This window comes from Lonchura striata, chromosome 9, assembly GCF_050655825.1.
Source record: "Lonchura striata isolate lonStrDom1 chromosome 9, ASM5065582v1, whole genome shotgun sequence".
In the NCBI taxonomy this organism is placed as follows: Eukaryota; Metazoa; Chordata; class Aves; order Passeriformes; family Estrildidae; genus Lonchura; species Lonchura striata.
In genome coordinates this window covers 22,169,584-22,190,847 of record NC_140711.1, presented here as the reverse complement: position 1 = coordinate 22,190,847, position 21,264 = coordinate 22,169,584, and the positions used below count along the sequence as shown (strand labels likewise).

General features: G+C 52.2%; 2 protein-coding genes and 2 non-coding genes across 4 annotated transcripts; 3 read left to right on the top strand and 1 right to left on the bottom strand.

Moving 5' to 3' along the window:
• The first annotated feature begins 3,680 nt into the window (after window positions 1-3,680).
• NUCLEOLIN (nucleolin multifunctional protein) lies at window positions 3,681-11,375 on the top strand. The gene is made up of 15 exons (XM_021544359.4): window positions 3,681-3,906; window positions 4,470-4,577; window positions 5,158-5,434; window positions 5,757-5,906; window positions 6,256-6,438; window positions 6,645-6,731; window positions 6,987-7,122; window positions 7,367-7,503; window positions 7,846-7,972; window positions 8,189-8,322; window positions 8,679-8,802; window positions 8,904-9,061; window positions 9,551-9,677; window positions 10,131-10,351; window positions 10,577-11,375. The coding sequence occupies exons 1-15, from the start codon at window positions 3,889-3,891 to the stop codon at window positions 10,654-10,656; spliced, it is 2,067 nt and encodes a 688-aa protein (XP_021400034.3). The 5' UTR covers window positions 3,681-3,888; the 3' UTR covers window positions 10,657-11,375.
• LOC116183990 (small nucleolar RNA SNORD82) lies at window positions 6,840-6,909 on the top strand. The gene has a single exon (XR_004148707.1). It is a non-coding gene; the product is annotated as a small nucleolar RNA SNORD82 (small nucleolar RNA).
• Window positions 9,167-9,243, top strand: LOC116183991 (small nucleolar RNA SNORD20). The gene has a single exon (XR_004148708.1). It is a non-coding gene; the product is annotated as a small nucleolar RNA SNORD20 (small nucleolar RNA).
• Window positions 11,376-12,937: 1,562 nt separating the features above from the next.
• On the bottom strand, window positions 12,938-20,890 carry B3GNT7 (UDP-GlcNAc:betaGal beta-1,3-N-acetylglucosaminyltransferase 7). The gene is made up of 2 exons (XM_021544800.4): window positions 20,778-20,890; window positions 12,938-16,362 (listed from the first exon to the last, which is right to left on the bottom strand). The coding sequence occupies exons 1-2, from the start codon at window positions 20,786-20,788 to the stop codon at window positions 15,162-15,164; spliced, it is 1,212 nt and encodes a 403-aa protein (XP_021400475.3). The 5' UTR covers window positions 20,789-20,890; the 3' UTR covers window positions 12,938-15,161.
• Between the last annotated feature and the right edge of the window lie 374 nt (window positions 20,891-21,264).

Here is a 21,264-nt window from a genome sequence, read left to right as displayed (position 1 = left end):
CTGTGACTACTTGAATTAAGTGCCATTTGTCACAGCAAGCTCTGCACCCACTTCATGCTCATCATCCTTGAGGACTCTCCTCTTGGCACAGACAGGGGGATAATGAAGAAAAAACTTAATTAGACTACCACACAGTCCCATCTAATTTTCTGTCCTGCATTAATCAGGGCCTGGGGAACTGTGCAGTTGGGAAGAGAGAGGACAACCCCTGAGTGCCTGGTGCTGCTGGGTCACCATCCATCAGCTGTGGTACCTGCTGGCATAGGAGCACCATGACGGGGTGAGGTGGGCACCAAGAGGAGAAAAGGATTTGCAGCATGGGGTTCAAGAGGTTTTGAGCAGCACCTAGACCTAGGATTAGTAAATTTGCTTTAATAGTGGTTTTTGGTGGGGTTTTATTTGTTTGATTTTTTTTCTGCCACCTTTGCCATGCTGTACACATCAGATCACTGCTCAGACCACACAGCAGGTGATGTCAGGTTGAGGTGCTCAGGGACACATTTCATTGCTCTTCTAGCTCGTTTCCCCTTCTCTGAGCACCCACTGGATGTTTGCTGGAGATCCCTGACAATTTTTTTTTGGCAGCAGAAGCCTGCACCACCAACAGGTAAAACTTTTCCTCTCCCGAATGCACTTGGTGCTGCTGCTACCCGGCGAGTACCAAATGCGTCCTGGGAGGCACGAAGGAGGCAGGGCGGGATGCGCCGCTCAGGTGCGCCCAGCAGGGTTCGGGGGAGCCGGGACACGCAGCCTTCTGCCACCATCTAGTGGAAACCCGCGGCGGCCACAGCCTGAACGGGGCGTTTGGGAGCGCTCCCTCACTCACCTCAGCTGGGATTCCCCTCGAGCTGGCCACCCAGTTTGCCTGGCTTTTGGGTGGCCGCGTTTGCCTCGCAGCGCTGTTCCCCCCTCCAGGCCCTGGGAGCCGCAGCCGGGTAGGGAAAAGCACAGGGTGAGCGTCTGCTATGCCAGAAACTGAGAATCCACGGCAAACCCCTCCTGGGGTCTCCACTGAACCAGCTAAATTCCCTTTAACTGTGGAATTATAGCAGCGCTCCCCAGCCACACACATGCTACAACAAGAGACAGCCATAAAATGACCTAAAGTGTATTTACTGCACAAATAGAGCTGTCAAACCTGCTCTTTTGGCCAAATTACCCTTCTCACTGATGCTTCTCTGTGAGACTTCCCTCGGCATTTGAAATTCCTGGAGCTGCCTGCAGAGGAGCTGGGCTGTGCTGAGCCACAGCAGGGACAGCCCTGCAATATGGTGTGTCCCAAGGCTGGCCTTGCTCCACTCCGGCATCATCCTGCCCAGTGCTAGGGCTGAAAAATCCTGGCCACACATGGGATACAGGGAAGAACCCAGCCTAACACTGGCATCTGCAATGTCCTGTGCCCTTTTTGGCCATAAGAGCAGCTGGCAGGGTTGGGCCATATCCAGACCTGCTCAATGGTGCATGGATAACAGTGCATGGATTGACATGGAGCATGGATTAGCACAGTGCATGGATTGATATGGAGCATGGATTTATGTGGAGCATGGATTGACATGGAACATGGATTAGCACAATGCATGGACTGACACAGAGCATGAATTAGCACAGTGCATGGACTGACACAGAGCATGGATTAGCACAGAGCATGGATTGATATGGAGCATGGATTGGCACAGAACATGGATTAGCACAGTGCATGGACTGACACAGAGCATGGATTAGCACAGCCTCATGGCCAGTGCTGGTTCTCACTCCTCTGCACGGAGTGCTGTGCTCCTTCCCCAAACACTGGGCTCTACTGCAGCCTCACAGATACCAGAGGCAAGGACAACCTTCCAACACACTGCTGGGGAATGGGACTGAACACAGGCCATACTGAGAACTCCCCTGCCAGTGTTGGGAACCAAGACTAGCCAGCTGCCAGCCCAGCTCTTTGCAGATCCCACTGCTGGCACTGGTATTGGCCACATGCAGTGTCCCAGCTGCCAAAACTGCCCCTGGCTAAAGCAACAGTTGTACCTTTCTCATGACAAACCAGCAAGGCCAGCCCCAGCACAGGCAGCAGAGCTGTTCAGGCAGTCATGGTACATGGTTTTGTTGCACCACATGCGTGGTGAGGAGAGTGCAATCAGCTCTTGCTTCAGACAGTTAAAAATCACTTTCAGGTCTCTCTGTCTTTCATTCCATCACTTTGCATCCCCTTGGGCCACACTTAGTCTTGTGTCACTGCTTTCCCCATGCAGTGACCCCACTTGGGGACAGCTCCTGCAGCACACAGTGGGACATGAGCCAGACATTGCTATTTCACAGGCAGGGTCCAGCTGCCCTACACAAGGGTTTTGCCAGCTGGGATCCCCATCTGCCTGCATGTGTGTGACCAGGACTGGGACACAGGCAGTATCCCACTCTGTTCCAGCTCCTTCCCTCCCCATACTGGCTGATGGTGGCAGGCTCTGCACAGGCTTGGATTACTCCTGGAGAGGCTGATTGATCCCATCACCTCTCAGTGAGCAGCTGCCCTTAGCTCAGCTTGCCTGGAAACTGCCTCTTCTTACCCAGCAGAGAAAGAGGCATAGGACAGCCTAAGAGCTGGGTATATTGCCTCACTGAACAATCTTTGGGGTGCCCCCTCAAAGGCACCAGGGCCATGCAGGATGGCACTCATTGAGAGTCTGCATTTTTATTCCGGGGCTCACTAGGATCTCATGTTCCCCAAGTCAGGTGCTTATCTCAAGTAGGCCATGGATGAGCAAGCTGCTACAGTCACCCATGCTTGAGTCAGGAGCCCCCAGGAGCTGGCTGGATGCCCAGTTTGAAGGGTAGGGGAGGTAATGCAGTAGGGAAAGCCCAGCAATGGAGGCCACTCTGTGTCAGGTAGGGGCAAGGCAGCACCCAGCCCGGCCAGCAGAGTGACAAGTGAAGCAGGGGTACCGGGTCTGCCCTGGGGTCATTTCTACCCCCAATTTACAGCCACCGGGGAAAAATTCCACAGGGAGAAAGGTGGTGTCTTCTTGCAGTGACTGCATTCAAAAGCATCCATCAGGCAAGCACAGGCTTATTTTTTTCTTTCATTTTGAGCCTTTTCTCCCAGCTGAAGGAGTGAAGGCTGGCAGCTGCAGAGTGCAACCACAACCTCGACAGCAGCAGCAGCACACTGACCGGCTCCTACGGAAGCTCCTTCAGCTGCCCACGGGTGCTTTGTGCTTCCCGAGGGTCGGGGAGGGGATGCGGGGCCAGGCAGAAGTGGGTGGCAGAGATAGCGCTGGGGCAGAGACAGCCCCAAAGCGGGAGGCAAAAGCGTGTTCGGGCAGAGCGGCACGCCGAGCTGCCGCCGGGGCGGTCGGGGCTGCCGTGAGCGCCGGGCACGGCGGCGTCTCCCGGAGCCCCGGAGCCCCGGAGCCCCGCCCGGGCCCGGCACGGCGCCGCGGCCGCCACGTGCGGCCCCTGGGCCCGGCCAGGCCGCCCGGCCCCGCGCATGCGCCGCGCCGCCGCCGTCCCGCGGCCTCCCGGGCGGGCGGTGCGTCCCCCCCGCGCTCGGCCCCGCGGCTGTAACGCGCCCTGCGGTTGGCCGATCGCAGAGCGCCGGCGATTGGCCCGGCGGCTCGAGGGGCGGGGGCCGCGATTGGCCGGGTGGCGGGGCGCGCGCGGCGATTGGTCGGAGCGGGGGCGGTGGGGGCGGGGCGTGGCGCGGGGCTAGCAAAGGGGGCGGAAGGGGCGCGCGCTCGCTCTTTCGTGTCAGTGCCCGGCCCGGCCGCCCGCGCGTCCCCGCCGCTCCCGCTACTCGCCCGCGGCCCGATCCCCGCCGCGCCGCCGCCCCGCCGGACGCGCCCGCTCCGCTCCCGACACAACTCGGCCGCCGCCCCTGCGCCGCCAGGCACCGCCGCCATCATGGTGAAGATCACCAAGGTGAGGGAGTGGCGGAGCGCAGCCGCCGGGCGGGAAGCGGTCGAACGCCGCCATGATGGGGCGGGAGGGTGCGGATGGCGGCGTATCGGGGAGGAAGCCGGGCCGCCTTCTCGCCGCCGTCCGCTCGGGCCGCGCGGCGGCACCCGGCCTGTTCTCCCGAGCCGTGAAGATGGCGGCGAGGGGAGGGGCCGCGGGCCCGGAGGCAGTGGATTCAAGCCCCAATTGTCCCGCTCTGCTCCGTGCGGCGGCGGCGGGAGGGGAGCGGGCGGCGGGGCGGGGGATCCGCGCGCGTGTGTGCGGGACGCGGGTGGGCCCCGCGTGCGGGCGCGCGCGGGGTGGGGGGGGGGCGGGGCTACGTCACAGTGCGGCCACGTGGGGCGCGCGGACAGCGAGCACGTGGGGGCGCGCGGAGCTCCCGGGAAGGCCCCGCGCACCGGCGGGCGCGGCCCCGGCACCGCGGGGCGGCCACGTGCTGGGGACAATCGCCCCGCCGGAGCGAGCGGCGCCCGCAAGCGACCCGGGTGAGCACGGCACCTGAACGTGCTGCTCCCGCTCTCTTGCAGACCCCGAAGAATCAGATGAAACAGAAAAAAATGGCTCCTCCCCCGAAAAAGTTCGAGGAAAGTGAAGAAGAGGAGTCCTCTGATCTAGACGAAAGCAGCGGAGAAGAGGTGATTGATCTAGAGGGGGGAGGCAAAAGGACGCACGTGTTACACAGAAGTGTCGTGAGGGTTGTGGGTTACACTGTAACAGGCATTTAATCAATAGTCGGTGTTTCTCTATAAATTGTGGCTAAAGAATAAAGTGGATTTTGTAAGAATAAAGCATTATGGGGAAAAATAGCTCAGCTACTGTGTTTCCAAGCTTTTGGAAGTGCTTCTGGTGTTTTAAAGCCATACTAAAGCTGATAAGCATGTGGGTACCTAATTACTCTAGTAATCAGCAGTATAACATTTGTCCACATGTGGTTTATGTGCAAGTGTAAAAATTCCAAGGTATAGAATGCTAATAGACACAATTGGTCTTTGTTCAGGACCAGGGAGTTTAGAGGTGCTTTGATGTTCCATAAGTAGGCTTCTGAAAGCATGAAAAAGCTGTGTTTGACCTTTATTCATCTGAGTGGGCATTTAAGGTAAATTTACAGAACCTGTCAGAAGAATACTCTGTAGATTTCAGTTGCTGTATGTTTGATAGTGAAGTAATGGTAGGTTAAACAGGCCAGCATGAATCTTACACTAATGTGTCTTTCAGATGATCCCCCAGAAGAAACCACAAAAAGTTGCTGTTACCCCAGCCAAGAAGGCTGCAACTCCTGCAAAAAAAGTTGCTACTCCTGCAAAAAAGGCAATTACACCTGCAAAGAAGGTTGTGGCTACTCCACAGCCGAAAAAGGCTGTTACTCCAACTCCTAAAAAGGCTGCTGTCCTAACCAAAGGAGCAAAAAATGGAAAGAATGCCAAGAAGCAGGAGAGTGAAGAAGATGATGAAGATGACGAAGATGATGATGAGGAGGATGAAGAAGATTCGGGTAAGTTACTTTTGAAATAGGCATTGACTAAAGCTGGTTCAATCAAGTCATTAAATATGAGTCCCTTTGGAATTGGAAGCATTTGTGTGATTAATACTTGGGGGAGTTCATTGATTAATGAGGGGTTATGAAGGAGAGGTGGGCAATGGGTGAAGTTTGGAGGAGAGCTTGGGCTGCAGCTGCCTTACACACGGCCTGTAAAACATCTCCTAGTTTCTTGATTGCTCTTTCCTGAACTTTTGCGTAAAATTTTGGGAAGCACGAAGCACTTTTTACCTATACCACTGAACTTTAGTAGTAAAGACTTGTACTGTTGGTGCAGATGAGGAAGAGGAGCCACCAATGCCTGTGAAGCCTGCAGCCAAAAAGCCTGCAGCAGTACCAGCCAAAAAGCCTGCAGCTGTGCCAGCAAAGCAGGATTCTGAGGAGGATGAGGATGAAGATGATGATGAAGAGGATGATGAAGAAGATGGTATAAGATGTTTATTATTAAACACTTTCAGGGACCTGGAGGAGGGAGGTTACTTAAAGGATAATGGGATTGATGCAGTGTGTGCTCGGCTGGTTTTAGCTGGTTGCTGTTGTCCATGTTGCTGAAAGGATGTTAATTTCCCTTTTGTCAGTAAAACTTCTTACTGTTGGTGAACAGGTTTTGGGTTTTTTTTTAATGCAGTAAAACACAAGGCAGAGAGACAATTTTCCTGGAAACATACAAATTTCAGGAGGCATGAGAAACATCTTGCTTAACAGTATTTTGTTTTCTTAGTTTCAAAATATGCTTAATGTGGAACTGTCTGAATACCGTGCTCATCTTGTTTCAGAGTCTGAAGATGAAGCCATGGACACAGCCCCTGTTCCAGTGAAAAAACCCACTCCAGCCAAGGCTGCACCAGTGAAAGCCAAGGCAGCAGAATCTGAAGATGAGGAAGATGAGGATGATGATGAGGATGATGATGAAGAGGAGGAGGATGAAGAGGATGCCGAAGAGGAAAGTGAAGATGAAAGTAAGTTTAAGTGGCTTTGAGACTCTTTAATAACAGATATGGTGCCTAAGCAGAAATGTGCTACAGTGGCCTTTTGTACTGAGGAGCAGCTTCTGAGTAACAGGAGAAGATCTTGTGTATGAATAGTGTAAGGATTAATGTTCCTGTATTGATGCAATTCAGGAAAAGTTCTGTATTTTACAGTGTTGTTCTGTTTTCTGGCACAGAACCTGTTGTCAAGGAAGCACCTGGAAAGAGGAAGAAAGAAATGGCCAATAAAAGTGCACCAGAGCCCAAGAAAAAGAAAACAGATGGTAAGTGGTGTGGGATCCTCATATGATGCTTGTTTAATGGATTGTGATTGAATTCTGTTGCATGAGGAGCGTAACTGAAGGTCCAGGATGTCAGGGGTGGGGTTTCCCAGCACAAATGATGATTATAAGGGACTTAATACTGAAATATGATGTCACTTTTGAGCAAAACCTGATGTGCTAAAGCTGTGTGGATTCTGGCTCCCAGTTATAAAAGCTGCTTTAAAAAATCCCAGTTTATTATCTTTTCATTTAAAGGGCCCACATCAGCTTTCACTGTATTTGTTGGAAATTTGGTCTCCACCAAAGACTTTGAGGAGCTGAAGACTGGCCTCAGAGAATTCTTTGGGAAGAAGAATATTGAAGTTTTAGATGTCAGAATCGGTGCTACCAGGTGAGTTCATCAGTAGAATTTTGCTGCTCATTTCTTTTATTTGGTACTAATTTTTTCGGGGGGTCCAAATTGTGCTGCTGCTGGTGGTTCCCCTCAAGATGCTGAGATGGTCTCTTGGTAGAGATGAGGGTTTAACTTTGCCTGGAACTTGACCAGCCAGGACCTCTCTGGTGTTAGGTTTCTGTTTGTGGTGTCTGCTGCTAGAGATGGATCAGCTGAGACCTCAAGGATGCTGTTCTTTCAGGCGGTTCGGCTATGTGGACTTCTCATCTGCTGAGGAATTGGATAAAGCTCTCCAGATGAATGGAAAGAAGTTAATGGGTGTGGAGGTCAAACTGGAAAAAGCAAAGAGCAAGGAAACTATAAAAGAAAACAAGAAAGGTACGACACAATTAAGAATTTCTAAAATGCTTACATACAGATATACAAGTTCAGACTGGAGCATCTGCTGCACACGTGATCTCAAGAAATGGTGCTTACTGGGAGGGCTGAGGAAGAAATGTGTTTCTTTCTGAAATGCAAGGACCTGGTTTTCGAACTTGATGCCCTTAAGAGAAGTACAGTATTTTCATTTACTTTTGTTACAGTTGCTTTTGTAGCTTCTGAAAATGTGAATGCTTGCTGTTAATTTCTGCTGGATCAACTTGCTAAGTCATACTGAATTGGCATTGTAGATGAGGAGGGATTTTTAGCTGGTAACCTGAAAGTAACTTGTCTTTGCAGAGAGAGATGCCAGAACGCTGTTTCTGAAGAACCTGCCATACCGCATAACTGAGGATGACATCAGGGAGGTGTTTGAAAATGCAGTGGAAGTCCGGATAGTGATGAACAAGGATGGGAACAGCAAAGGGTATGTAGCTGAGAGAATGTTTTGTGTTTGCTGTTCTTTTAGCTCTTGGCATATTCTGATAAGCTTAACGTGTCATTTAGCTACCTTAGGGAACCTGCTGCATTAGTTGTCCTACTTTTTGCAGCATTTTTCTTTCACATATTTCCCCCCCCTCATTCACAAAACTTTGTTGTTTCTGGAAGGAGGTGTTTGCTTACATTCTTTTCTGTGGTGTAGGATGGCCTACGTTGAATTTAAAACAGAAGCTGAGGCAGACAAAGCTCTGGAGGAGAAGCAGGGCACAGAAATTGAGGGTCGTGCTGTGGTCATTGACTTCACTGGTGAAAAGAGCCAGCAAGAAAATCAGAAAGGTACTTTCCATACTGATAACATGCATACAGATGACATTCAGGATTAATTTCTACTTGCTTCAGAAGTTCCTGAGGGTATGGCAATTTAAAGTACTGCAAGAAAATTAAGATACCAGACCTTTTGCCTGACTTGTGCTCTGCATCCTATGCACTTAATATCTCTACTGCATGTGTCAGACAAGGGGTAACTGGTCTTCGTGATTAAAACAGGGTTGGATTTGGCTTTGTGCCTCACCTTGAGGCGAGGAACGGGCAGCAAGTATTCTTACCTCTTGGCACAATCTGGTTACTAGAGGACTAGAGCTGCTCTCTCCTCTTAAAGCCTGCACTTTAACAGCACTGACTTTTCCCCATAGGAGAGTCGAGCACCCTAATTGTCAACAACCTCTCATATGCTGCTACAGAAGAGACTCTCCAAGAAGTGTTTAAGAAAGCTTCTTCCATCAAGGTGCCACAGAACAACCAGGGCAGGCCTAAAGGGTAGGTTGTGCCTTTCACTTGACACCCAGGCTGGCATTGAACTGACTTGCCTCCGGGTATCCCTTGTTCCCAGGCTGACTGGAATCTTCCTCTCCACATAGGTATGCATTTGTAGATTTTGCCACAGCTGAGGATGCCAGAGAAGCACTGAATTCCTTGAACAACACAGAGATTGAAGGCAGAACAATCAGACTGGAATTCAGTTCACCATCATGGCAGAAAGGAAACACAAACGCACGAGGAGGAGGAGGATTCAATCGTAAGTGTTTCATGTTAGATCTCCAGCTGTGGCAGGAAGGCACCATCCAGGCAAATCTGGGGCTGCTTAAAAAAAAAACCAAACCAAAAACATAAGCAAGTGTGCTGGATATGATGACTGATTATCTGAAATGCTGATGAAACTGTTGTCAAATTCCTCTAGATAGTCAAGTGCTGATCCAGCAGTGTCTGCACTATTAGTTATTATTATTGTTGATAAGGTGCAAGCATCTATTTTTAAAAAGGAAGTTGAGCAAATTTAATTTGGCAGTATCAGGTTGGCTGATGGAAATCCTTTGATGTTAGGCTCTAACTGCAGTCCTGAAAAAGTTTCCATGGACTTCAGGTGCTTGAGCTGTTCCTTGAAAACAACCCCTTTATCCTTCAGAGTTGTTCTGGAAGCTGATAATGCAAGTTGGATGTGATGTTATGAAGCTGAGGGTTTCTTTGCTCAGGCTGAATAACTTCTGTATGTGCTTCCTTTTCACAGAGCAGAGCAAAACATTGTTTGTCAGAGGCCTTTCTGAGGACACCACAGAGGAGACGTTAAGAGAATCATTTGAAGGATCAATAAGCGCCAGAATAGTCACAGACAGAGACACTGGATCATCTAAAGGGTGGGTTAAACATCACCTGGGCTAGGTTCAGGTGCTACAGAGAACCTCGCTTTAGCTGACCTCTGCAATGCAGGGTGTTTCTCGCACTCGTAGGTGGTTCTTTGAAACTGGTAAATAGGGGTGGGAGCAGAGAGCACACAGCTTTGGGTCCTCTGGTGGAGGGCAGCACATGCTCGCTTCTCACCTCTTCTCAATGAGCTCCTTCCTGCCAACAAATCTCCATGGCAGCTGATGGATTCGCACGAGAAGAAAATTAACTGTACAGTGCTGGCAAATTCACAGTGGGGCTCCGTCGATTGTGATTAGCCACTGCTGTCCTACAAGTAACACATCTGTGGGATGCAGAAGTGCTGGTGTTGGGTTCCAAAAGGATTTCTGTCAGGAACCTGTAGGTGGTGCTGCAGTTCACGAAATGTGACTGACTGTCGCTCTTGCAACCTGTTCCCTCCCTAGGTTTGGGTTTGTGGACTTCAGCTCTGCAGAAGATGCCAAAGCAGCTAAAGAAGCCATGGAAGATGGAGAGATAGATGGAAACAAAGTGACCCTTGATTTTGCCAAGCCAAAGGGTGACTTTCAGCGTGGCGGTGGATTTGGTGGTCGTGGTGGCAGAGGAGGTGGCCGAGGAGGAAGAGGTGGATTTGGTGGCAGAGGTGGTGGCAGAGGTGGATTTGGAGGTAAGAGGAATAGGTTCAGAGGGGGTGTGCTCCAAAATTAATCCAGAGCCATTCTTGGGGTCATGGTGTAGAGCTACCAGAGACCATTCTGTCCTGTGCTAGGATGGGTCGGGAAGGGCAGTGCTATAGATATACCACTGCAATATATTCATGTGTGTGTGTGTGTACATATACATAAAATACTATAGTGGTAACTCTGCTTTTTTGCAATAATTCCCTTTTTAGGTAGAGGAGGTGGCTTCCGAGGAGGCAGAGGAGGAGGTGGAGATCACAAGCCGCAAGGGAAGAAGATCAAGTTTGAATAAACTTCCCCTTTCCTTTCCCTTTTCCTGCTCTCCAAGACTATCTGAAAGGACTCCGGGGGTTTTTATTCTCCTTTGATCTTGGCGGAGCCTTCGGAGGACATTCCAAGAAGCGCAGCAGTACTGTGAGCCACTTGGAAGATAACATTTTCATTTCAAGGAAGAGAGAGCAAGCCATTTTGACTGCTTGCCTGTTCAAATGAACTTCTTAAAACAGAGTGATAGATGTGGGAATTTACCCCTTGTCTGTGAGTTGTCTTGAATTTATAATGTTTTACCCATGTACAAAAAAAATTTTTTTCCTATAAACTTCTGTAGCATTTTTGCTGTAAAAATGCAGAATGTTTTATCATTTGTGCTTTAGCACCCTGTCTTGGACAGATTAAAGGACCTAAACTGGTTCGTGTTACTTCTGTGCCACTAAATTAAGCAGGCTGTGAGAAACAGGCTGTCTGGAGCCTTCCCTCTTTTGGGTTAAGGTCACTGGTATCACAGCAGCAGCTTCTGTCCTGCTCTGCTCCAGCCTGTGTCAGCTCCCAGCAGTGTTAATGTGTGCTGTGTTAGCAGGAAGTAGGGGAAAAGATTATGGATGGCCAAGGTAAGCTCTGTAACCACAACCTTTTGTGTTGTTTTTTTTTAACTGAAGATGGTGTGGTGGTGCTTGCTAGCCAATTGCTTTTCTACTTTCTTTTTAAACAAAGTAAATCAGATCTTGTACTAAGGCACTGCAGTTCAGTTGCTGACTCCTACAGGTATTTTCTCTTGTGCTTTATTCCACATTGTCTCTTGCCCCCAGGTGTGAAGCAAATACATAAACAGGAGTTTGGGCTAAGTGGCTTCTTGTTTGTAGCCAAACTCAGGCCTCCTGCTGTCCTTTCTCACACAAGGTCAGGCACCAACCAGCCTGGAGATGAAGAGCGTCAGTCCTGGCCGGTCCTGTGGCAGTGGTCACTGGCTGGTTTTTCTGGCTGCAGTGGCAGCTGTTGGAGTACATGGTTTTCCCAGACTGATGGGTGCAGGAAACAGGCACAGAAAGTGGGGCCATGTAGCTGAGCCTTCCTGGGCACGGGGTCCCTTAGTGTCATCTGCCCCTGCCCTGCTCAAGGATGGTGCCCTGGCGTTGGCCCGTGCCAGTGCTGTCGGACTGTTCTGCCCTCATGCCCAGCACTGGGACCTTCCCTGCCCTGCCGAGCCTCTGCTCCGTTCTCCCTAGCTTCCTAACATGGAGCCTTGCCAAAGGCCATTCCCCTGTGGCTAGAACTAAACCAGTGGTGTGTGGGGTCGCTTCGGGTGGCGAGCTGTGGGCTTTGTGTGCCGTGTGGCATCGCCCCCGGCCCAGGCTCTCCGGGCCCCTCGCCATCGGCCATTTTGGAGCCGCGCGCGCGGCCCGGCGGCAAATGGTCGGGGCGGCAGCGGCCGCCAGGGGGCAGCAGCGGCCGCCAGGGGGCAGCAGCGGCCGCCAGGGGGCAGCAGCGGCCGCCAGGGGGCGGCAGCGGCCGCCAGGGGGCAGCAGCGGCCGCGCGCCGCCTCCCTCCCCTGAGGGGCCGCGGGGGCCCGGCCGGACCCGCGCACGGGGCACACGCGTGACACTGCGGGGTCACACTGGACAGGGAATGGACAGGGTATCCGTGAGGGCATCCGCTGAGCACTTGTGTTTTGTCCATGCGTACGAAATTTTTGGGCCCAGCTGCCGAACACAGTATGGCCTGGTCCCCTTCGCTGACCTCTTTGCTCCGCAGCACCGGGAGTGTCCGAGCTGAGTGGCAGCCCGTGAAACAGCCCCTTGGTGCCCAAATGCCAAGGTCAGACCTAGGGGTTCACCTGTGGCTTTCTTCCTCTTCACCCCAGCCAGGTTTGAACCTCAGCACCAGGGGTTGTGTTACCCCATGGTGCTGCTTTGGCTGTGGAAGTGAGCAAGGTCCTGCTGTGGGGAGGTAACAGGGACAGGAGGTGCCCATCTGCTCAACAAAACCAGTGAGTTTCCAGCCCTGCCAAGGTGGCTTCTGCCACAGAGGTTGACATGAGAAGCTCCTTCCTGCAGGGTACCAGGAGGATCTGAAGTTTAGTTTGAGATTAAGGTGGAGGAGTACATGAAAGAGAGAAAATAGCCACCAGCCTGGTTACCATGTCAGGCTCCACAAGGAAGCTGTGCCAAACTAGAACAGGGCAGCTACAGTCCCCAGATGCCCATTCCAAGGAGTTAGTTTTATCACTGTTGCACACTGCCAGGTTTTGTTCCCAGCAGAAACTCACTAGTAATGACACAAGGTGAAGGCTTGTAGGATTTTTTTTTTCTTCTTCTTTTGTCCTTTATTTAGGAACTAGAATAGTCACCAAACTCTACAAGGTTTCTCTGTCCAGGTCCCATCAGGTGAACAACACTGAGAGATGTCTGTATACAGCCCTGGCTCACCATACACATTGCTACAGAGAGCGAGAGCTGACCCTGCATCCAGGATAAATGTACAGTCTAAAGTACTGTACCTGACATAAATTCTGGAGGTATCAATTTGGAAAGTGTTTCTGAACTCACTCCTGTTGGAAGGAAGGGAAGGTAAAAGGAAAGAGTCAAGTGCTCCCTAAGCCCAGTGGGTACCAAATATGCTGTCAGGATTCTGCCCTGCTGCTCCAGGGACCTGGTGCATTGTACATCCAGTTTCACAGTATTACCACCAGCTGAGCCCTGGGCAGCACTGACTCTTTCTCTTCCTTCTCTTCAAATCTGCATCTCATCTGAGCAGGGGCATTTTAAGAGTGGTGTGGCTTGGCATGTGGGTGCCCTTTTTGACTGGTTTATGTTCTTTTTTAGTTTGTTTTCTAACCTGGGAAATGTACTTGGAGTAAATGAAACAGGCCTGTTTCCAAAACGCATTAAGAAAATAAGAGAAAGGGGAAAAAAAAAAGGCACTGCACAGGGGGACCTTTGAGGTAGTAAAATTTTTTTCCTTTCAATGTCTGGCACCAGAGAAGGAGAGGGAGTAAGGGCATCTGTGCCTGTGTTTCGCTGTGCGTGGTCAGGGCCATGGATGTGGCTGTGTGTGTCCACCCCCTGCAGGGATATCTGGGCATGCCAGCCCTACACACAGGGACATCTGTGTGTGTAGAGCCTGTGCCTGGGAGCACGTGTGTGAACATGTGTGGCTTTGCACATTCCTGTGGCCTTTGCTCATGCCTGCAGTCAGTGGCTGGAGAGCATCCGTGGCCCTTGTGTGGCCACATATCTCTCTGTTGGGTGGTTTCCACCAAAGCAGCCAGCCCAGGGCTCCCCTTGAGAGCTTGTAGCCCTTGCAGCCCGAAGAAAAAAAGGCCATGTCTTGTGACACCATTCCCTGTCATGCTCCTGCATCTCAGCCTGTAGAATAAATACTGCAACAACCCTGAGGTGTGTGAAACACCAGCTTTCCTTCACTTTGTCCCCTTGGACTCTGCGTCTCATGCCAGAGCAGGACCAATATCTCCAACCTACCCTGGAGCATCACAGTTGCTGAAAACCAGGGCTGAACCAGGAGCAGCCACACACAGAGCCCTTGGGGCTGTTGTCCCCCTGCAAGGCAAAGCCATGAAGGCAGTTGTGCAGCACAGAGAGGGTCTCCCCACTGCACCCCCTGGGATGCCCAGGAAGTAGAGTCCCAGAAGTGACAAATCCCTGGGGCACTCTAAGGGGGGCCACCAGTTTTCTCCACCTCTTCCTTGGCCACAGGCAAGGACAGCTGGCCTCTTTCCTGCCAGGAGGAACAAATCCCTGAGGAATTTTAGCTGGGTGCATTCCTCTGAGGGCAGATGCAGTAAGGCTGCAGGGGGGCTGGGGAGCCAGGCAGAGCCTAGGCTGGTGCAGGGAGCCACCGTTGCCTGGGACCCTCTAACAGGGACAAGGACCCCAGTTCCCCAGCTGCCAGGCTCAAACCCTAATGGGCACTCAGGGCTGTTGAGGGCCAGCCTCAGAGAAGAGCCCCTTTCCCCAGCTGCATATGGGGGCACAGAGGACTTTGGTGGGGGTGAACCCAATGCACACAGATCGTTACCAAAACCTTGCATGGAGGAGAAATTTGAGATAACAAATAAAATCCCATGAGTTCTGAGTCAGGAGGGGCCAATGCACTTGTAATTGGCTGAACACCCTTGGAACAGCTTCCCTGGATAGCCAGACCCTGAACATCTCCAAAAAATGCCAGTGCCACATCCCTCCCTGCCTTCCTCCACTCATCATGCTGCTGTGGAGGAGGTACCTAAAGCAGAGCACAAACCTCTTTACCCTCTCTCCATTTTGTGCTAGACTTGTCATGTTTTCTTGTTTTTTTTCTCTTTTTTCAGCAACCCCCAACCCAGCTGGAGATACGTGAACCACAATACAGTACAGGAACAAACCCTGCCTGTGAGCGCAGTGTCTCTGCCCTCCTCACCCTGGAGGGCAGTGCCCCTGAAGGATTTGTGTGCCACCAGTGGAGGCTCACCCCACCCCAGAGCAGGGATCAGTTGTCCCAGCTCCTGCCAGTCCCAGGTCTCCTGAGCTAAAGGACATTCAGTTTTCTTGAGCATGTCAAGTTACTGTGGACCAAGTCCCACATTTGGAGCAACTCTGGAGGCAGCAGTTTATGAACCACCAACATACTCCGGTAAAAACACGGCTCCTTGTTCATCTTGCTGTTCTTGTTTTTCACAATGCCAAAAGTTTTGAAGCCCTCGTGCCCAACAGGTGACACTTTAAGGACCTCCAAGCACATCCCTAGGAAGACATCATCGATGGGGTACAGCTCCAGAGTCTCTGAGGCCTTATGCAGCCGCTTGGCCAGAGCTCCATCCATGATGAAGCCCCCACCCCCTGCATAGGGTGGGTAGATGTTTTTGTTGTAGAGGGCACTGGGGATGTAGTACTTGTTCTCCTTCTTACGGATTGGCCTGGCCCTGTAGAGGACATCCCCCACAAAGAGATCCTCTCCCTCCTTCTTGTCCTCCAGGAACTCCAGGATATTGCTGGGACTCACAAACACATCGTCATCGCCTTTGAAGATGAAGTGGATGTTGTCACAGTAGATGTCAACCCACTTCAGGAAATGGACCTCTTTGAGGGTGAGGTTGAAGAAGCTGTCCAGGAAATCCCACTGCAAGATGTCCCCATAGATGTGGTTCTCATAATCTAGTAGCTTCTGGTGGTTGGCTCTCTCCTCCTCCTTGGAGGCAGTGCCCAGCAAGAACAGCGTCCTGATCCTCTTGCCCTCCACCTCCTTCTCTTGGCCCCAGGTCCTCCGGATGGCCTCGCGGCGGTCGTGCTGTGTGATGATGGACTTGACCACGATGAGCAGGTAGACATCCCCGTTGCACTTCTCTGGGTGGTTGATCAGCATGGGGAAGTAGCGGCAGTGCCGATAGAGCAGGAACTGCTGGAAGTTGGGCTCCAGCCCTTTGAACCAATCCACCTTGCTGAAGTTCTGGTTGGCTGAGCAGTTGGTAGTGGTGACATCCCAGGATTTTGTTTGCTTTGCTGTCACGCTCTCCTCCTTCACAGGAGCTTTCTCCTTCTTGGTCTTCCAGAAAGTGTTGCTGATGGAGAAGGTGTTGTCTCTCTTCTGTGATTTCAAGGGCTCTGAAGGGGGCAGTTCTTTCTGCTGCTGGCCCTGCATGAACTGGTTTGGGGCCATTCCACGCTGTAGCACCGTTACTGTAATAACCAGCAAGAAAGAGAGACAGACTGTTTTGTAGATGGTCTTCTTCCTAAAGGGAAGAGACAATGGGTTAGGGAGAAGAATATACAGGCTTAAAGAGGCTTGTCTGCAAAACCACTTCCTTCAGAGGTCATGGGATGCTCATAATGTGTTCCATCACATTCTGAGGAGAAGAAACCTTGTGGGAAGAGCTGCAGGACACCTCAATGCATACTCTTACCAGCTTCATCCTTCTTGTGGGGTGGCTCTGGGGCCACACTTAACTGTAGGGACTGGCACAAGGTATGTGGTTGCAGTGTCATCTGGTAACCCCAGTGCTAAGATCAGTGAAGGGTTCACAGGAAAGATGAAAATGGGCTGAGAGAGAGACAAGTCGGGGGGAGAGTTTCAGCAAGGCAGCTGTTTCAAAAGAAAGTCCCAAAGGAAACCACTGTTTCAGTCATCTAAAAATTGTAGTTTAGGACAAGAGCAGGAGGGAATTATCTTTTCCAAGGAAGCCTTAGCTCCAGGAGAGACATACTGTCCATGGCCTAGACTGGTATCACAGGTCACAGAGCACTAAGAAACCAGACCTGGGAAGACCACAAGAGTCAACATGGAACTCGCACTGCTGTTTCGTATTAAAATGGCACATCATGGAAAAAAAAAAAAAAAAAAAAGAAAAAAAAAAAAAAAAGCCATTTGAGTGAAATTTTGTGGTTCAGTGGGAAAAAGGCATCCCTAAACCTACAACCACCTTGGGAACCAGTATTTCAGGGGGTACTTCTGGGCTTTTGGCAGCTCTTGAGTTCCATTGCTTCCTTTGTGGTGATGAGGAGCAGTGGATACAGGGCAGATTGGGTGGGCAGATTTTCCCAGCCTGTGACAAAACAGGTCTCTGCATGTCCAGGGTATGCAGGGCATGAGTAGATCAAACCCAGTTCTTCCTGTGACCATCCTGCTGCTCTCCTCTGCTGCAGGCCTATAGCCCTGGGAAGCTGCTGCTCATGGGACAAACCCTGGATGGAATTCATGGGGAGCTTAAGTGGGATCCTTCTGAGTCCTTGGGACTCTGGGAAAGCTGCACTTGAAGATTATTGATGCACAATTCCTCCCCAGTTTGCTTTTCCACTCGGCTAAAGGTGGATTTCTCATCTCACTGCCACAGAGGAGGGGAACTGCCCTCTCTGCCCAGCTGCACAATGGAGCTCCTGAGCACTCAGCTTCCCTCCACAGCTTGCACATCTGCACCAACTTCCTCCTGCCTCAGTCCCCCATGTTCCAGCCACCTTGGGCCATCTCCCTGTGCAGATGAACACTGGGTATGGGAGCACAGCAGTTGAGCCCTTGTCTCCACTCCCAACAGCTTCCCAAGGGCAGCCCCATCTCTGTCTGCTCTGACACAAGGTGTTTGGTAGTCCCTGGATCCCTTTTTCCTGCCACTGGATTGTGGAGCTGATGGAGACAGATGTGGCACTGGTCTTGGGATGCCCCTGGACCTATCCTCTTCATGTCAGAAGCACATCCCAGCCTAGGTGACACCCACTGGGACAGCCCTCAGCCCCCTGCTCCTGTCAGAGCCAGAAAAATCCAGAATCATCTTTAGCAGGCAGATGTCTTCTTCACTTCAGGATAGTTCAGAGAAGGAGCTTGGGGCTGAAATCTGAAACATTTAACCCAAGTATTTTCCAGATAGATAAGAAACCCCCCAAAAGCCATGAAACTCTCCTAGACCTGGGGACTGGATCAGAACCACTGTGAAGCTGGGGGAGTTTTGGGCTTCAGGCTGCACCAAAACACCTGCTTGGTGGGACACCCTATAAGTCATCAAGCTCCCCAGGGCAGGAGACAACACTGTGCTAGGGGATTCCGCTCATCCTGAAATGCAGCAGTCCCAGATGGGAACCAGGAGCTTTCAGGAGCTCCTGTCTCTCACTCTGTGCTCTGAAGCACAAAGAACTTTTGAGCTCGACGTTGTCGTGGGAAAACTGTGATCACTAGTGTGGACTGTGGGAGCGAGCGTGGAAATAAGTAATTAAGGATAAATGGATAGATATTCCTCATCCGGTTTTATATGTGGCCACTCATCTGAGACTGATGAGAGAGCAGTTCTGATTAGATCTCATCATTGCCTTAACCCTCTCCCGCCCTGTCTGCACAGTTTTGAGCTTATTCTTACAAACCCTTCAGTTCCAATACAATTTTACTCCAAGTACAGCCAAGCAATGTTTAAAACTTCTCATCTATACCCGGCACTGCTGCAGAAATAACCCCTGTCAGCCCTGTAGAGTAATTTCATTTGTATCAAACCCATCCCATCCTGTCCTGTCCCACCACATTCTTACACTCCCCGCCACCCAAGAACAACAAGCAATAAAATACTCAGCCTGAAGGATGGCCAGAGGTTCCCCAAAAGCCAAAGGTCAGGGAATTACTGATACAAATTTCAACAATTTGCATATGTAGGGCTGTCACATACTGGCACAGATGGTCCCAGCCTTGGCAGACTCTGTCTAACAGTGCATGGATGCACTGACCCCCATTACTCTCCTTGGGACAGCAGTTCTGATCAGGGCTGAAGGGACAAATCCAGCTTTTATTAAGAGGTGGAGCGTCAAGTGGCCTGGGTATGTTTATAGGTGAGGTGTTGCACAACAGCACAGAAACTTATTCCTACTTCCTTCAGTGGACCCTGTTTCCTGGTTCTCACCAGTGCAATTCCTGCTTTGTTGCAAGAACCTATTTGGGATTTTTCCTATTGGTCTGACTGCAAACCATGGGGTCCCACCAGGTCCAGCAGAAACCAGGAGACCCACAGCCACCTCTGCCCTGCAGAAACCCTGTCCCTGCACTGCCAGGAAAGCAGCGGGGAGTGGGAGGACCCTGAGGCACAACCGCAGGCAATTCCCATATCGAATGAAGGACTGAAGGCCAAAAAGAGCGACAGTTGTTTGTGCATCAGTTGTTTGTGCATCTTTTCGAGTCATGAGTCTTTCTGCTCTGTGGTCTCCTCAGCTGGGAAGTACTTTAGGTATGGGTGAAGAAGTATCTCCTCCTTTCTGGGGACACATTGGCAAGGGAGGTGCTTTGGGTTTGTTGCCATCGCGGAGAAGTCACCCTGCCAAGCCCCAGGACCCGTTTTTGGGGCACAGCCCCCAGCCAGTCCCCATAGTGTCCCCAGGAGTTGGGGACACCCAGCACCGCAGAGTCCAAGGGTGGCACCCACTGGGTGGGGAGCAGGGAGGGGCTGCCATCGGTTCCAGTCAGGTCTGCCCCAACTGCTGGTGTTGGTGCCATCAAGAGAGCTTTGAAAAGGTCTTAACACACTCCTCCTCTTCCCTTTTATCCACCAAGGACACTTCAAAAGCCTCCCTGTGAGGTGGCTGTGCCACCAGGCAGTTAAACATAAACTCCAAATTAGAGGTGGGCAGTATCCCTTTCAGGTGTTGATTCTCGAGGGCAGATGAGACCCCGAGAGACAGGGGTTCTCTATCTCTATCCCATTCACTTTGGATTCAGGAGAAAACCTCTTTGATCCGCCAGTGCTATCTATTTATGTGATAGGGGCTTTTGCTGGCCCCTCAATTAGACCCGGTCACTGGAGGCACCGCCAGTATAGAGTCCTGTCTGTTGGCAGTGCCAAGGATTTGGAGAGGGGATCTTATAAAGGGACAGATGCTGGGCAGAGGGAACCCAAATATCCCCAGGAGTAGCCTGTGCAATAGCTGGATGCAAGCACCAAGTGGGGCCGCAGCTCGCCATGGGGGTGCCCGGGGACACGTCCCCTCCTCATAAAAGCCGTCTGGTTTAAATACAAGGCCGTAAAAACCCGCTTCTGGGGAAAGGGCAAGAGCCGAACCCAGGTATCGTCCCCGGCGAGGGCATGTGCCCCAACCTGGTGCTGCCGTGGGACGGGACCCCATCGGGCAAGGCTGGAGGCCCTGCTGTCCCCAGCACCTCCACATAAACCAGCTTTTTTCCAGGGAAAAGCTGGGAAAGGCATCCCCATGGACTGGGGAGCACCAACCGGCCGCCCCTGCACGTTGCCTCCATCCTGCCTCCCGCCGGGCAGGAGCTCCGGTGCCCCGGGATGAAGAGAAATTTGTGTCGGGAGCGGACCCCCAGAGAGCCTTCTCCGGGGTACCGCGGCCAGCGAGACCCGCCTGGAGCCCCGCAGAGCCGCGGCGGCGGGAGGCTCGCTCCCGGGATGGGGACAAATGACAAACTCCGTCCTTAGTCGCTTCCGCACGCCCACCGTCCCCACCAGAGCTGCCCTTCCCCGGCCGGCCACCCCCGGGGCGACTCTCGAGAGGGACCCGCTGGGGACGGATCCTCGCAGTCCCCCGGCTCCGGACGGGCGTCGGGACGGCAGTGCCGGGCAGCGGGGACGGAGGATACGGGACGGCGGAGGCAGGGATACCGGGATTCGGTGCGGGAGCGGGACAGGAGCGGGGCTGGGCTCCGCGCTCCCCGGAGATCACTCACCACTGGAACATGCTGGGAGTGGGACGGGGCGGCCGCTCCGCTGCTGGCCGGGCTGCCCGCGGTCCGGGCGCTTCTCTCTGCACTCTTCCTCCTCCTCCTCCTCTTCTTTTTTCTTTTTTTTCCCCTACTTTTTCCCTTTTCCCTCCCCTCTCTCTCTCTGAGGTGGAGCCTAGAGATGGATGGCAGAGCAGGTAGGTTAACTCTTGCCCTGCCCCTCTGACCCGTCCCCCGCCCGCCCCAGCGGACAGACACCTCCCCAATGCTCCCAGGGGCAAGGAGTTTAAGGGTGACACCCTACACGTCCCCCTGAGGACCCTCCCCGCTGCTGATCACCGTGATCTGGGAACGCGGGGGCGTCCTAGTCCGGCTTCTCGTGTCCTGTGCCCTCTCTGGGGTGCATTAGCTCTGCCCAGGGTCTTTAATGTGCCTCCTGGGATACCCACCTCTCCGGAGACCCACCCTTCCCCCACGACCCACATCTCACTCA